This window comes from Micromys minutus (assembly GCF_963924665.1).
Source record: "Micromys minutus genome assembly, chromosome: 29".
Lineage (NCBI taxonomy): Eukaryota > Metazoa > Chordata > Mammalia > Rodentia > Muridae > Micromys > Micromys minutus.
This window is the reverse complement of record NC_137964.1, coordinates 21,030,603-21,048,785: the sequence shown is the minus strand read 5'-3', so window position 1 is coordinate 21,048,785 and position 18,183 is coordinate 21,030,603. Positions and strand designations below refer to the sequence as shown.

The 18,183-nt window shown below is 42.8% G+C and overlaps 1 protein-coding gene across 1 annotated transcript in view; it reads right to left on the bottom strand.

The window, feature by feature from the left end:
• TMEM132D (transmembrane protein 132D) overlaps positions 1–18,183 on the bottom strand; it is a gene marked incomplete at both ends in the record, with an annotated part of 594,183 nt that overhangs the window by 165,201 nt on the left and 410,799 nt on the right. Inside the window, one exon of the mRNA XM_080941251.1 lies at positions 15,727–15,910. Within this exon, the coding sequence (XP_080797377.1) occupies positions 15,727–15,910 (184 nt within the window). The remainder of the gene's footprint in view (positions 1–15,726; positions 15,911–18,183) is intronic.

Genomic DNA, 18,183 nt, shown 5'->3' with positions numbered 1-18,183 from the left:
GGGAGGGAATAGGGTGGAGATGACCAAGAAACACTGCATATATGTATAGACATTAAAAAAAGATATACACCTAGTTTTTTCTTAGGACAAATTTCATAAGCAACTCTGAAAAACTCTCTAGGGGCTTCCAGCTTGCCTTTCTATACTGAAGGCTGTGGAGCTTTACAGAGTTGGAACCTGGAGGGTGAAGGTGAGTCTCTGTGGAGTGAGCCTTGGAAGGCTAACCCTCCTGGTTCTGTCAATAGGTGAGAAGTTCTCTCTCCACACCCTAGATGCCCACCAGTCATGCCCACAATGGTGGAATGAAACACTCATGAAACCCTGAGCCAAAATAAACCACTCTCTCTTAAGTTGCTTCTGTTAGATATTTTGCAACAGTAAATTAATGACTACAATGTTTTAGCCATTCACTTGTAAAAATACACAGTTGTTATTTTCCCCTGTTCTCATAAGTTGGAATGTTACCATTACCAGCTTCCAAACAAAAGCTAATAAATGGTTGCCCAAATGTTAACTAGAATTTGCTTGCACTAATATATCCAAACTCAGATTTTAGCATCCCTTAAAATTTTCAGTGTTTTCGGTGCCTACCAATAAAACTACACTCATTGGAAAATGTGTGTGTGAAAGCAAAAACTTGTGAAGGTCAACATGAGTAAACCAATTGATAAATATGAGACTGATGTTTTGCCCTCAGAATGTTACATGATTGGCAAATATGTGTATGCATGTACTAGTTTCAAAAATATTTTGAAATTTATTCTTACTCTCATTAGGAAACATTTTCACTTTCGGATCAACACATGGTTGCCAACACTATCACAGATGGAGGCATTTTCTGTTTCAACTTGAACCTGGACGGACTGTGTCCTGATAAACTTTGCAGCCATTGACTACTGAGCACAGAGTGACAACTACTGTGTGTCAAAAAGATATCAAAGATGGCCACTGTTCTTCCTTATTTGGGGCTGGTCTTTAGGCACTCTACATTGCCTTCAAAGAAATGATTTTCTTTTCTTTTTAAAATAATGTGTATGAGTGTGTGTGTGTGTATGGACATGAGTTGTTTATGATTTTGAATCTGAGTTTAGGTATTATGGTTTGAATGAGACATATACCCCCAGGCCCAAGTATCTGAACTCTAGTTGGCACCATCTGTGGAGGTTTCACAAGGAGTGGAACCTTACTGGAGGAAGTACATCACCGGGGAGGGGGAGGCTTTGAGGGTGCATAGGCTTACCTCACTTCCTATTCTGTATCTTCTTCCTGAGTGTGGATGTAATGTAACTAGTTAGCCTCCTGCTCCTGCCTCCAAGCTGTCTCTTCCTGCAGCCGTGCCTTCCACACTGTGGACTCTGACGTCCTTGATGTAAATGCTTTCTACATGAGGTTTCTTAGGTCAGGGTATTTTACCACTGCAACAAGACACTCAGGCAGGTGGTCTTTGTTGCAAAATACATATTTCATAGAGATGAGGTGGCTGTAGGCTTGGCAGGTAGTGGGAGCACCTGAAATGCACACAGACTTTCCATGCAATGCATCTGTTCTGAAAATGACCTCACCTTCATGTGTGGGCTGCCCAGATCCTGGACATTGGGGGTGGGTTTGCATTTACATAGTATTTCATTCACTGGTTCTTAGCGAGTGATACCAGGAAATTACAGCCTATCCCTCGGTATCTATAGAGTGGGGCTCCAGGTATTCTGAGAAACTCCAATCCACAGATACTCAAGTCCCTTCTATAAATAGGTGCAATGGTTGCACCTAGCTTGTGCATACATACCCTCTGAGAATTTCTTCTATGCTTTTTTATGATACCCTATTGAAGCCATACTCCTAGTCCCCCGAAGCACAGAGAAACAAAGAGAGGAGGGAGTAGACTCTGTTTTTCCTTTCTCTGTCTTAAGTTTCTCTTTCCCCATTAAGCTTTTCTTTATTGGTTATTGCAACAACAAAAAGGGGCCATGGGTCCACACTAATTAATAACAAACCCCAGCCAACAGCTATTCATGTGTTTGTAGACAGAAACAGGACACCCAACTCCTGCACCAGAAGGGCATCTTGGAACCCATAGAAGAGAGAAAGACAATTATAGCAAAGCATATTCAAATCCCCAAAGAAAAACCCAGGCCCCTTAGAGACAGGATCTTCCCAGCTTTAGGGGCCCTTAAGGAGCCATTAAACATTTATGCTTTTGGATGGGAAGTTTTCTCTGCCTTTGACATTTTAGCTGACAGAGACAATGAACCAACAGACATCATGGTGTACACCAGGTGCTGTGTGAACAGTGGTTACACACCAATTTGTATGGGCACAACTCCATAGAATGTCTGTTTGTATTCTGCACACATGTAATGCTTTAGTCTGTCTGTATTCCATACACATACAATGGTTTCCCCCAGAACACTGGATCCACAGACAGCTGGCTATATTTGCAGATGGAGAACCTGCTGCCATCCACACTAGATCTTGAGTCTATTTGCAGGCCCCTTTCTCCAACCACTACTGAGTCTTTTGGCATAAGGCTCATTCATTCAAAGGTCTTTACCCCTTGTAGACTGAGTCTGATCCTGCCCCAGTGGATACCACCAGAGTGGAAAAATGAAGTTAGACAAGAAACCAGGGGTACCAAGGCAGCAAGGATGGCTAAATGGCGTGTGTGAAGAGCCTTCTGAGGGCTTTGAAAAGATAAAGGGTGTCTTTGAGGGAGTGTTTATCAGGGTTTGGCTATCAACAAGCTTGAGGCTGAGCTGTCAAATTTCACTTTAACAGAGATGATTTGGGAAAAGAGAGACAGAGCATATACAACATTTGTCCTGAATTTCTAAGTGCTATGAAAATTCTCTGTGACTGAACTTGAAGGCAAACTCACCCACAGTCATTACCGTTAAGTGCTTTTCCTCAAAATAGCATTGGTTGATTTCTAGTTTTTTTTTTTAAAGCTTTCATTTCTCCCTTTTTATTTATTTATTTATTTTTCTCCCTTTGGTTTTTATTTTGAGACAGGGCATCACCTATGTAGCCGTGGCTGGCCTGGGACTCATTATGTAGACTAGGCTGGCCTTCATAGAGATCTACCTGCATCTGCCTCCCTAATACTTGGTTTAGGATTAAAGGCATGCACTACCAGAGACTTCACTATTTATTTAAAATATTGACTCCATTTATTCATTTGTATGTGTGGGAATGCATACTGTAGTGCATATGTAGAGGTCAGAGGACAACTTTTGGGAGTAAGTTTTCTCCTCCTATCATGTAAATTTCAGCGATCAAACTCTAGTCATCCAATTTGGCTATAATCTATCTCCCTTACAAGCCATCTATATGGCTAGTCCCCATTTATCACACTGTAATGAAACCTTCATTCAAGGAGGTCAAGGGACATGTCCATATTAGCTCAGAGATTGGGGTGTTGATGCCAGAAGTTGGGTAAGTCACACAGTTAATAATGGCTTTGACAGAGCACACATGGAGGGACATGGACAGACCCACGGCTCCAGATGCACATGTAGCAGAGGATGACCTTGTGGGGATCAATGGAGGAGAAGCCCTTTGTCCTGTCAAGGCTTGATACCCCAGTATAGGGGAATGTCAGGGCAGGAAGGTGGGAGGGGGTGGGAAGGTGGGGGGCACCCTCATAGAAGCAAAGAAGGGGATGGGGGGTTTCTGGAGAGGAAACTGGGAAAGGGGATAACATTTGAAATGTAAATTTTAAAAATAAAAATAAAGAATGGCTTTGGCATTTTAAGTGATTAAAACAACAATCGCAATCAGCAAAGTGTTTTTGTATGTAATGCATGTGAACATTACACAGATTTACATTTTTGGCACACATAAATTACTTTATTGGAACTCAGACCCACCATGTTCTTACAGATTTGGGGAAGCTTTGGGGTTCATGGGTGCATGTTGAGTTGCTGTGATGGAGATAGTATGACATGCAAGATGGAAAATATCTACTACCTATGGCTTCACAGAGTGCATTCACCAAGTGCCATAACTCTTTCCTGAAAATGGAAAGTATACCCTGTTTAAGACTCAGAAGATACTGGAAACATACAAGGCCCAGGAAGTAAGTGAAATAAGACTTACAAGGCATAGCTCCCAAAGTTATGCAGATAGCTACAGTTGCTGGGGGAAAAGACAGACGGGCCCATCTACCTCCAGGTCAGGTCCTGAGAGTCTTACAGATGGAGGCTTCGTATATTGATGCTTCCATTGACTGGATTTTTTGTTTATGCAGCTATCATTGAGTCATCTATGCTCCTGTGAGTGACCCTTCACCCCTGCCCTGTAAATAAGCCCAATAAACTATCACTTCACTAATTTGGACTTGGGTGGAATGTTTACTTTGGTTTGTAATTGGTACCTTTCCGGGGAGTGAGTCGACATTCTTGTGTCTTCCCATAAAAAGCCCAACAATACCAACCCTATTGTGTCAACCCTACTAGAGCTAAACATACTTTTTTAAAAAGATTTATTTTATGAATGTGAGTGCCCTGTTGCCCTCTTCAGACACACCAGAAGAGGGCATTAGACCCCATTACAGATGGCTGTGAGCTACCATGTGGTTGCTGGGAATTGAACTCAGGACCTCTGGAAGAACAGTCAGTGCTCTTAACCACTGAGCCATCTCTCCAGCCCTGGTAAACCTATTTTTTACAGAGCTGTAATTCTGTAAAATTACGGAAAAAAATTTAAATATTTTAGTTTTGCTTTTAATCATGAGTGTGTATGTGTCATGTGTCAGAATACATACATGAATGCAGGAGCTTGTAGAGGTCAGAGGTGTTGGATCCTGTGGGGTTGGAGTTAGAGTTGGCTGTGAGTTACTTCATGTACGTGCTGTATACTGGCCATGGGTCCTCTGTAAGAGCCTCAAGTGCTCTTAACTGCTGAGCCATTGCTCCAGCCTCCCCAGTAAACATTTTTGCAAGAAATAAAACAGGTTTTACTTAATTACTCTGAAATTAGAACCACAGCACAAACTATGCAACAATCCACTGATGCACGTTCTTAAAAATCAATATGTGATTTTAACTGAATTGTAAAACAAATAATTTATAGGAAAATCGCACCTATCCAAATACATACATTAGGAGCAGAAATTATTCTATAACTGGGCCTTTAGAGCTCTGCACTGCGATGTGATGTGAATAGCAGGAGATGACTGGACATTTGGGTGGGAGTCACAAACACCACGGCTGATATTACTGCTTAAATGAAAGAGTCAGCTGGCAGTCGCTGACAGTCTAGGCAGAGCTCAAAGCCATGGTGATAAATGGGGTTCACCACCATAAGGCCTCCTCTCTGTTCCCATATTGTGCTGGTTAATTTTTGTTAACTTCATGTAAGTTAGGGTCATCTAGGAAAGAGGTAACTTCAATGGATAGGATGTTTCCTTCAAGTGGCCTCTGGGCACACCTATTGGGAACATTTTCCTTTTGGATGATTGGTATAAGAGGGTCCAACCCACTGCGGGTGGTGTCATCCCTGAGCAAGTGATCCTATAAGAAGGCAAATTGAGCAAACCACGGAAAGCAAGCCAAGAAACAGTGTTTCTTCACAGCCTCTGCTTCAGCTCCTGCCTTGGCTTCCCTCACTGATGGACCATATATAAGCCAAATTAACCCTCTCCTTCCCACATTGTGTTTTGTTGTGATGTTTATCACAGAAACAGAAAACAAGTTACAACACTTACCAAGACCTTTCTGTCTGATAACATGCTAGTGAGCAACAAGACTTTCTGGTACAAATCCAGATGTGTAGCACAGGGCAGAAAGACCAACTCTAGACTCACCAAGAAGAAGGAATCAACTACTGTCTCATCTTCTGCATCCCTAATTCAAAACTTCAGAGATGCCCGGTCTAATCTGGTAGCAACTGACACAACTCTTCAGATTTACATTAATCTTTAAATGTTCATTGTTTGGCTCCATCCTTTTAGCACTCAGCACTTGATGTCACCAGACATTGCTGTGGCTGCCATATTGGATGGCTGCAGCATCTGACTACTGATATCATTATATCAAAAGACCATGTTTTTACCATCCAGTCCAGACTCATGGTTGATCTTGGCATCAAACATCTTGTTTATTCTCTAAACAAGATCTAGTATCTCTGCATAGGAAACATATCCTGAGATATTCCATGTGACATCAACATCATCATCATCCTTAGCTGCCAATCTTGTATGGACAAAGTAGTATCTCTGTTTCAACCATCCCCCACCGTCCAAATTATATTCTCACGATGGCTTTCAGAGTGATATTTCAAAATCAGAGTCTTAGCATCTGGCTGATGGTTTAGTGGGCTATAGTGCTTGCTGCACAGGAAAAAGGACTGGTGGTCGGATTCCCAGTACCCACATAAAAAGCCAGGCATGGCTGTGGGGCTCCATAACCTCACCATCAATCCTGAGGTCCTGAGAGCACACTGGCCATCCAATCTAGGGGAAACAGTGAGATGGTGGCTCCAGGAAGAACTTTCTCAAGGTCATAGCATGGAAAGTGAGAGAAGAAGACACTGGTACACACCCACATAGTCATATATATGCATCACACATACACACACACAGTGCACACATGCACACACAAATAGATCATATTCAAGAACCAGAAGCCCTGCTCCATGTACCAAAGATGGTAAGGATATATATCCCCTATTCAACTCTTGCCATCTCTGACCTCAAATCCTGGCACTGTCTCCCTCATTCACCATCTTGGCTACATCAGACTTAGGCCATTCAAAACATTCTAACTGGCCATTGTTGGGCTGTGGTCTCTACTTTTCCTTCTTTGTGGGCATCTAGCACTCTTCATGTCTTTGTTCAGATATCACCTGGGCAGGTTATCAAGTTACTTGGCTCTTCTCCTTCACAGTGTACTGCTGGGTTTCCTCTGTAGTATGTGTTGGTTCTGAAAACACTTTGTTCAATTGTTTTTGACTTACTTACCACCTGCTTTGGCTATGTAGGATGATTGCTCTTCTGTATCTTTAAGGCTAACACCAATGCCTGACACTCAGTGAGGGACCTGTGCTATTGTGGTGTCTATGAAATGAATCACATCATGAGTAGTTGTTTGCTGAGACCAACTGGTTATACAATGGCTGGGGCTTAAGAACTGTACGGAAGCCAGAAATAGCAATAACTCTCCTGCATTCATTTAGGATGATGTACCCACAAAGGCACTGTGGTTCAGAAACTACCTTACTGCTAGTCACCTCTGGAGAGGAGAGTTCATTAAGTAAGGAGCACCAGAGGCAGCTCAGGGGATGGGAGGGCAGGGGGTGATGATAAGAAAGCTATGACTCTGAGCCTAAAAAAGAATTCATTTTTGAATGGCTTCTCTGACTCCAGTATGGTTTCTCAGTTTTCTCTTGTATGTGTGCTTCTCTGAATTTGCATATTATCAGCACTCCTTCAACTAATCAACATCTTCCCCTTATCCAAACCAACACCCCAATGTACTAATCATTACCCACCGCTGCATCTATGGATCATCTCTACTTGTGCTGGTCAACACCCCACTCCACGAAACAACACCCTCTTGCACAAATTAACACTTACCCCCTCCATTTATCATCACCTCTTCTTGTACCCATCAAGACATTCTGTGCACCAACCAGCATCCCCTTGAACTGACTGATACCTCCACATCTATCAACCCCCTCTCCCTTGCTCTGATTAACATCCCTTCTTGCAGTAACCAGCACCCCTTTCTTGCACTGATCAACTCCTTCTCCTCTGTTCTCACTATGGGTGGAGCATAGTGGGCTGGTCATGAGCCTTCATTCTGGACTCTATCCATCTAGGATCTAACTCGGCCTTATGCCTTGTGTCTCTCTGTAGAATACATAGACTCTGCATTTCCTCTAGAGGTGCAAGGGGCAAGGGCTGATTTGTCCAAGAGAATGTTGGTCAATACACTGGAGTGTTGACCAGCAAAGGGGGAGGTTACTGATAGACACAGGGATGGGTATTGATCGGTGTAAAGGGGATTTGTACCCGGGCAAGATGTTGGTTGTAGCAGGGAGAATGTTGATCTATATAAGGGGTGGGTGTTTATTAGTCCAAGGGGGATGTTGATAAATGCATTCTTCATGGGAATCTTGGGAAATTTGTCCCCTTCCAGGTGGGAAATGTGGACAAGAGCAGTGCCCTAAGCTCTGATCCATGATGGAAATCTCACAAGTTAAAGTATGTTCCAGAGAATGTAAGGCCTCACCTAGTACCCAAGCAGCAGTTAAGTGCTGTCTCTAATGATACAGTCCTGTTTGGGGGAACGGTGGTCATGCAGCAGACATAAAAAGAAATAAGGTGCCTCAGAGAAGCCAGTTTCCTCGAGGGCCATGGCGGCATCTCAATTTGCACTTGGTGGCAGAAGAATGAAATTGAATGTGTCGGCATGCTCGGCCTGGTGACCGGATTTTCAAGCAGTCTGAGTGAAACAACAGAGGGGCGCTGGTGTGTTAATTAACAGGCTGACATGGGAAAGGAATAACCACAGAAAGAGCCCAGAAGCTGCTTTTATGCCTCGAATGAAAGGAATTCTCATTATTGAAGCCAGGATGGTAAAAGGCTTCCTTCTATAATCTAGGGCTCTTCCCAAGTTCTGATCTCAGCAGGGCATTGTTATGGCTTGCTACCTACACTAGTTTTGGAACTCCTGAGAGGTGATGGCTGTGTTTGCTCTACAGACTGTCCACATATGTACATACATGATGGGTTATGGGACTTGCTTTACATGTGTCTTTTGAGTATCTATGTGAGCAGATGTTGTATTTTCTATTGAAGGTAGAGATGAGAGAAGACCCTGGACTGAAGGCTAGCCCAGCAGTTCTCAACCTTCCCAATGCTGTGGCCCTTTAACACAGTTCCTCATGCTGTGCTGACCCCAACCATAACATTATTTTCATTGCTACTTCATAACTGTAATTTTGCTGCTGTTATGAGTCATAATTTAAATGTCTGTGTTTTCCAATGGTCCTAGGAAACTCCTTAGAAAGAGTTGTTCAACCCCCAAAGGGGTCATGACCCACAGGTTGAGAACTATTATACTAGACAGTCACTTCCTGTGGATTCTGAGAGTAAAGAGAGGATCAGTCAATGTAGCATTTACCTCACTTAAGGACAAAAATGCACTAGATTGAGTGAAAGTTTTAAAATGCATTTCCTGAAAAGTTTATAAGTTAAATTTTCATGGTCCTGAAAGTGTGAGGAGGTTTCGTTCACTTGCTCTATAGAAAAGAACTTTGGAGAGGTTTAAGGACAAACATGTTAGAGAAGATGGTGACTTTCTCATAACCCAAGAATTATTCATACAAGGAAAAAAATAACTTTGACATTCTGGAGGCTGGAGGGGCAGCTCAGCAGTAAGAGCACTGGCTGCTCTTCCTGAGGACCTGGATTCAGTTCCTAGTACCCACATGAAGGCTCATAATCCTCTGTTCTGGGTATCAGATGCCCTCTGCCAGCCTCTGTGGTTACTATGCCAGTGTATACGCATATACATGTACACACATACATAGACACATACTCATACATGTTATTACATATAATATATAAATATATTACATTAAATATTAATACAATATAAAATGTTATATGTAAATATATCATATATTATAATTTATCATCAATGTGGTATTATATAAATATAATATATATTTACTTATTCAAATATTTATATATTATAAATATATACATGTAGCAGTATATAAATATTTATATATAATATATTAGATAGATAGATAGATAGATAGACAGATAGATAGATAGATAGAGTGTATGTATCTTTAAAAACCTTTAACATTTATCTTTCATTCAAGTTCATGTACAGTCTGGCTAGACAGAGGTCCTTGGTGCCTACTGATGTGCTTTGTGGAACTTGCTGCCCCAACTCTTTCATTCTTTCTGATGAAAAAAAGGCATTTAGACATGAAATACAGTATGCTAGAAGCCAAGCATGACTCTGAAGTTATGCACTAAGGGGAAGCCTCCCAGCTCTTCCAAGAAACGCAAACAGTGCATTTAGACAAGTTTTTAAGAGATGGAATTAAAGGACAAAGGACCAGGAAGCTCCATCAAGGTGATGCTTAGGTTCTTAAAAGCATTTCAGGTTCGCCTGCTCTGCAGACTATGGAATCATTGCTTGCTGCCCTTCAATCTCAAGAAAAATGTCAGTATCCATCAGAGTCTATTAAGTGTAAACACCAGGGAAGACCCTTGCAATGGCATAGCATAGCAGGTGGCATGACGAGTGGCATGTCAGGCATAGCAGGTGGTATTGCAGGTGGCATGGCAGGTGGCATGGCAGGCATAGCAGGTGGCATGACAGGTGGTATGGCAGGTGGCATGGCAGGCATAGCAGGTGGCATGGCAGGTGGTATGGCAGGTGGCATGGCAGGCATAGCAGGTGGCATGGCAGGTGGTATGGCAGGTTGCATGGCAGGCATAGCAGGTGGCATGGCAGGTGGGCTGTAAAGCAAAGGACTCCTGTAGGTAGCATACTTGGGACAGTCAGAACCTGTTGCCAAGCTGTACTTCACAAAGGGAGGGGTACCTGTCCCTCTTGACTCCTCACTCTAAAACTTCACAAAGTCCAATAGCTCCGCAACACTCCTTCCCCCTGGACCTCCGAGGTTGCTGGTTGTATTTGTACCTTCTTGTCACTACAACTACCAACAGACATCACCACATCAAACTTTCAATCCTCTTCTGATTCTCGTCAAGGGTGATGGACTGTCTGTTCTAACTTATCTCTGGGCTGAGTTTCATCTCAAGTCCCAGATCAATAAACCTCAGTATTAAAACTTCAGAGGTGGAGCTAAGACAGAAGTAAAACAGGAATCTGGTTAGGAAATAGATACAAGGTATTTGTTCTTCCCAGATGATCCTTGTACCAAGATGGCAGCAACACCCACAACGGCAACTCTCAAGACGGCCTCTCCCAAATGAGGGGAACACTGAGTTTTGAAGAGCACTTATTCATGAGTTTTTAATGACTCACTGCCATGGCACCTCCAGCGTGGAAATGCATGCTAGTGCCTCTGCTGCTAAAGCCTGGAATAAGCTCAGATTTAGTTTAATCTGAAACTCAGGAGGCAAGGATGAGCTATTGCCACCACTCTGGGACACCCCCATCACCACCCTCCCACCCCTACTCTTATGAGAAATGCAAACAGCACTCCTCATGCCAGACCCTGCTGTGTGGTCACCAGACACTTAACAGTGTTTAGTGAGCTTTTCTCTAAGAATTTCCCTCCCTAAGGAGGGAGCAACACTTCTTCAATACAGCAATGCATGATGTTTTTGAACACTAGACTCAGAAATTCGTGATTGGATTAAGAGAATTCAAAAATGTTCAAAGCCCTGGACATGTGGGAGACTTTGTTTCAGCTTAAAGATTTCCTGGAAGTGCAATTACAGAGCCACTTAGATGCAGGGGTGTGACCTTTGCCCTGCATGCATCTCTAGGCAGGGGTGTGACCTTTGCCCTGCATGGATCACTAAGTTTTCATGCTGTCATGGTAGCATCTGCATTTAGCACAATCTTGTTTTATGGATTTTTTCCCCTCTCCTTCTCTGGATGTGCTGTGTTGGGCATTGGATTATTCACGGGCTTTATAAGAACAAATAAAGCAGGTGTGTATTTTCCTCTTAGAATTCATTAGGAGAAGATGAAAGATTTCAATTATGGAAAAGATAAATAGATTTGGCCACATTAAAAATTAAACAAGGGCTAGTAGCATAGTGCAGCTTTAGAGCCCCTGCCTAAAATCCCCCAGTGAGGGGCTGGGGGCGTGGCTCAGTAGTAGAGCCCCTGCCTAGAATCCCCCAGTGAGGGGCTGAGGGTGTGGCTCAGTAGTAGAGCCCCTGCCTAGAATCCCCCAGTGAGAGGCTGAACATTTGGCTCAGACACACTGAGTACTTGCTTTGCACATTCAAGGCCTTGGGTTCCATTCTAGGGTATATATGCAAAATCCTCCCCACCATCCCCTAATGTGTGAAATTAGGAGGCAAAGAGCAAATTGGGGAAGAATCCATGTGACACATCAACCAAAAGATAGATAGACTAATACACAGAAGGAGAAGGAGGATTTGTACTCTGTGTCTGTTAAACTGGAATGTGGGAAATAACTAATGTCAGCAAGCCCCACACTTAAAATGCAATTTCTCCACTTTGAACAACTATTTAGCTTTAGGAAAAAAAAAAGAAGTTGATTTTTCTGTAGGACAATAAAATGGGCAAAGGACAAATATTTAATTATGAAATAAAAATTGTTACCCAAGTAGGACACATTAAGGAAACACTGAGATAAGATGTTTGCTTAATAAATTGTCTATTTTTTAAAAAATGAATATCCTTTGTTGGCAAAGTTGCAGGAAAATGGGTATCTTTACACACAGCAGGTAGAATTGTAAATGAGTTAAAACTTCCCGAAGGCAATTCTACAGACATTACAAAAATGTATTACAAAATTACATATCCTCTGACTCACATCCTTGAATTAAAATTTATTTCTAAAAGTTTACCTCAAGGGATCGATGAGAGATACGTGCAAAGATTTCTATATCAAAACGTAAGCCACAATATATTTTATAATAGAAAACATCTCTGTAGTGTTATAGCGTTACGTTAGGGATTTTAAACACATGCTTTATTGCTGTCTTTCTCCTGTTCCTATGGCTAATGCAGAATAATGTCTGGGCACCTGTCAGGAGCTTGTGCTTTAGCTGACTGCTATTCTTTCACTGGGATATCTCACCTGTGTGATCAGGACAGGGACAGCCTTAGGCATTCCTTATACCATTCACTGTTATGGCCACCTGCCCAGGTAGACATCTTCTGGGAAGAAACTTTATACTCCTTAGCTTCTCTTGCCACATGGACAAGTTTTTCGCTTAGAGGATGGATGCAAATGTTATACTCAGTAAAAGATAACATCCAACTCTGTCTCTCAGTCTTCTTGATGCAAAGTACACTTGATGTTTATAGAGTTAAAGATAGTTGAGTCCATGATAGGTATTGGGAACTGAACTCTAGTTCTCTGGAGGCATGGGATGCACTGCTAGTGGCTGAGCCAGCTCTTCAGCTCCAACATGGCTGTTAATTTGTTAATTTTGGGTCACACAGATAAATGATATATTCAGGGTCATTCAACCACTGGATGGAACATCCAAGCCACTGAGCCACCAGACAAGCTCTATGCTGGGAACACAAAGATTAAATAGAGCAGACACCAAACCCAGAAGACTGGTGTGACAAAGTCTTTTGTAGAGCAAAAAAACAGACCCTACCCTTCTGTTTGCCCTTGTCCCACAATTATTTCTATATATGTAGCTAAAATGCTTCTGAAGGAATAAGTAGGCCCATGTTCCTCCCCATGGGCCTCTGTGCAGTGGTTTCTCACAGCAACAGACTCCCAACTCTTCTAGTTTCTTTCTGATATACATGTCTCTAATTTTGAACACTTATCCTTGTCCAGAGATCTGTTTCTCCACTAGATATCCCTCAGTGAACATACAAATTAGCAGATGTGAGGCCATTTCATAATGGTAACACCCCCCAAGTAAGGTATTATTTTATCAACTAACAAATTTACACAGCAAAATGCCCCAGAGATGAGACAGGGGGTTGTCAGAGCTCAGAACTCACTCTTGGACTCAGAGATGGCTTCCTAGAGAGATTGCTGGGGACTCCCTCATCAGACCCACAGAATTTGAATCTAGTTAATGTAATCTTGGTAGTTCAAGGATCCGTGATGGCTGCTTGCTGCCTGGCTTTTCAGGGCTATGAGCAACCCCTTTTCTTAAGAACTTACAGCATTTCTGTAGACTATTCTTTGTACCTTGCTGTTGGTAACAGAATAATCATAACAGTAGCTAGTGGTTATTATATGTCTGCAAGAGGCTGATGTTCTTGTAAAGACCTATGAGTTACTTATTTATTTGTTTGGCTTGAGTTTTGTTGGATTGGGGACTGAAACCAGTCCTGGCACATGCTCAGCAGGCACTCCACCATGAGCTCCAGCCTCAGGACCAGTGATCACTTTTGTTCTCACAACTGGATACTGGCTATGATTTTCATCTACCCTCCAAAGAAGTACTTAAGGACCAAATAATGTATATTTGTATGATGTACTGGTTAGTTCAGTTTAATTTTGGGTTTTTGCCAGCGTTATTCAAGCTGGATTCTATGAGAAGAGGGAATCTCTGTTGAGAAAATTCTTCCATCAGATTGGCCTGTGGGAATGTTTGAGCAAAGTGGAAGTTTCTGGTTTCTTTGGAGACTCAGTTGTGTCATGTGATGTTTTTCTGGAAGCTGTCTGATGAGAGGATGTTTTGCTGAAGTAGCCACATAAGATGTTTTGCCATGGCAGACACTTGAGAAGGCATGTGATGTTTGGAAAGACTATAAATAGAACCTAACAGACACTCTTGCACTGGTTCACCTTGGGCTGCTTTGCTGATCTTCACTGATCTTTGCTTATTACGACTTCATGGAGAGTAACTGGCCAAAGAACTTCTGGTGGTATTCTGGCTCATTCTTGCTGCTTCTATGGATGTGAACCAACTTCATAGAGCATCACAGTTCATTCTGCTGTGAGCGCTATTGACTTGTGTTTAGTGTTTTCCAATGGAACTGGGCTGCCGCTGCTGATTTGTGTTTGGTGTTTTTAGACTGGACTTCTGATATCCTGACAAGAAAAATGGAAATCGCCCCAAAGGATGACAGGTCCACACCCCCTTTGTCCTATTAACCATCTTTAACCACTCTCTTTGGTCAGTGGTCTAGAAGAGAGGTTGAAGTGTTTAAGAACATTTATTAAAGTCGTTTTTGAAAAATTTTAGCCTACATCTGAGAGGCATTTTCTTTATTAATGATTGATATAAGAAAGATATGGCCATCATGGGTGATGCCATCCTTGGGCAGGTGTTTCTAAATAATATAAGAAGGCAGGCTGTGCATGCCATGAGGAGCAAGTGGGCGAGCCGTGTTGCTCATGGTCTCTGCTTCAGTTCCTGCATTGAGTTCCTGTCCCAAATCCCTGAGTGATCAGCCATAAGCTATAATTAAAATAAACCCAAACCTCCCAAGTTGTCTTTGGTTCTGGTGCTCATTACAATGGAAGGAAACAAATTAGGACACGTGGCTTATGAAGGATGACAAGAACTGAGTTGTGTTTTCCTGAATTACAGGAAGATAACTAATGTAAGTGGAGAACAGCAGACCTACAGCATCAAGGTCAGTGTGTCCCTGAGCCCTGTTCTTCGCTTGTGGAGAGAAGAACTCTTTGCAGGGAATACTGCATCACCTTTCAAGACCTGTTCTCTTTGTTCCTTTTGGAAATCACTGTGATGTTAATCAGTGTCAAGTCACTGAGATGTTAATGAATAGAGTCCAGCCTACCTTGAATCTCAGGATGAGCACATAAACACTTAACCCAAGCCCTTTGTTCAATTGCATAGGCTTGAAATCCTTAGGTAATTTACATTATACCATGTACATTCAACCCACCATCCATGTATTAATTTAAAAATAGGCTCATAACTACTACCATGACTACATTTTAAAAATGCAATTTAAAGAACATTACCTTCGAACACATAGAGCCAGTTATTTGCAATGGGCTTCATAGTCCCATTTTTGTGGTATCTGACATAGGCTCGGATCACCGCACAGAGCCTATTCCTTCCCAGTTCCACAAGTGTTCTCTTACCATGGCTAGTGGTATGACTCCAATCAAGTCCTTCTGGCTCACATAGATCTTGGACACCCCCAAGTCAGACGTGATTTCTCCTGGGTATTCAACCTGCCATGTGACTAGCTGTGTGGTGGGCGGGTCACTGGGTGCTTCAACCTCGATGTCAATCTTCATGACTTCGTAGGAGGCGTCATCCACACTGAAGGAGGGACAGAGGAAAACAGAGGTAAGCAACAGAGGTGCAGAACTCACTCATGTCAGAGTGGATTTTTACTGCCACCTGTGCTTGTATGCCCCAAGCCTCAAATGATTTAAGGAGCAATCACCATCCGCAACCTTACTATCCTATTTGGGGTATGTGTGTGTGGGGTGTCAGGGCTCTGACATCATCATTGAAGGGTATCTCTTTCTTATGAGCTATTCAGCTTCCCTGGGATAATGGCTGCATTCTCCAAACGCTCTCTAACCCATGTCCCACCAAGATTGGCTCTTTTCCTGGTTTCCAGAAACATCTATACTGGCTATGCTGCTCTTATTTCACAGCCACAGCCCATTCAGTCAGATGCATGGAATTTTAAGGATGTTATGGCTTTATATTTCACTGATGATAAAGCAGCATTGCAGGGATACAGAAGACACGCAAGAATGTGGGTTTAGGGGTAGGCCCGTTACTGATAAACAAGGAGAACTCATCAGATATCATTTGGAGCAAGGCGTGGTTGTGACAAATGCTAGTTGCTAAAGATCTCAGCTCCCATAGGCATGCCTCTGCGGGGTAGATGGCCAGAACTATTTTACCAGCCCTTAGTGCTTCACATTAACTGACTAGTTATGTCTCTCCAGAGTTTCTTTTTACCACAATGTCTGCTCTTCTGTGTGACAAGTGAGAAGGAAAATGGCTCCATGTCAGCCTTTCTTGAGGATGAGATGAAAGAAGTGTAGGTGAGGACTCAGAGGAGTTGGCTGAGAGGGGCTCTTAAGGCCTGGTTAGTGAGCAGATAAGTCCCTAGCAACCCAAGTTTTACATCTTAGCAGAAGTGGCTCTGAACACTGTCATTTATTATTATCAGCTGTACTTTTTTCATCGAGGACTGGCTTATGGAAACACAGCAATTACACCATCCAGCATGCAGTCTCTCTCAGGAGGAAAGCTCAGGGAGAGACGCTGTGAACAAACAAGGTTAAGATGGCTAATTAGAGATCATGAGATTGGGTGGACAAAAGCCAAGATAAAAGCCACCAACACAGAAACAAGGGGAAGAGATATGGAGAACAGAAACAAGGAAGGAAGGAGCCCCCCACCCTCACCACACACACACACACACCCCTTGGGTGCCAAGGTGCTATTGCTGGCCTGGATCCTGTTCAGAGTCAATTTAAGGACACTGGATACCAGCTATCACTAGAGCCCAACAGTTTGGATTCTGGAAGTCCAAATCAGAAGCTGATTTCAATGTCTCAGAGGGCGATGGGCAAAGCACAGTAAACTAAGGAATCTGAACCAAGGAGTGCACAGCCCACTCCTACCACTGCCTGGACAGGAAGGGGATCAGGATCGGTGGAAGTATAAGCTGAACTCGGTGCAGGGTTCTGATGGGCACCATAGATGCTTAGCAGCGCACACAGAGGTGACATCATCAGAGGGGGTGATTTGATGGTTTCCTCTCAACACCTTCCACCTTCCCTGACACTTACCCACATCACTAGTGAAGTCTTACAACAGCTTGGGAGGTTTGTCGGAGAATCTGTAACATGGGATGTGCTGCAGTGAATCTGATGGAAAGGGCAAACACAATGGACCTCAACATGCCCCCTGAGCCTCCGGTACAGAGAGCTCTGCACTGCCCACATCACCACCAAACCAGCAGAGATGGGGTGTAATTTATAACCTGAGGACATCAAAGAGGAAATTCTGGCAGTGATGGTCTTTGACTTAATTTGAGTGCCTGACACCAGCAGCCTCATCCCATAGGCAGCAGGAGAAGACACACCTCCCTAGCAGAAAGAAGTACGGACTGGGGGCACAGTATCTTGGATCCTACTATGCATCCCTGTTCATCCTGGAACTCTTTAAATAGACCAGGCTGGCCTCAAACTCAGAGATCCACATGCTGTTGCCTTCTAGATGTTGAGAATAAAGGTGTGTGCCACAAAGTCTCGAGATTTTATTATCTATTTTAATTTTTATTGATTTTTAATTTTATTTTTGGTATCTACTTATATTTGGGGGTTATATTTATTTATTTGTGTGTGTGGTGTGAGTTGTGTATGTGTATGTGTAGGTATGAGCGTGGGCATGTATGTGTGTATGTGTGGGGGGCATGTATGTGTGTGTGTGTGTGGTGTATATGTGTGCATCACCACATACATGTGGATGTCAGAGGAAGTACAGGGGTTGACTCTTTCCTTTCATTACAAAAGCCTTGGGGATAGGACTCAGGTTTTAAGGCTTGGCAGGTATGATTTTATCCA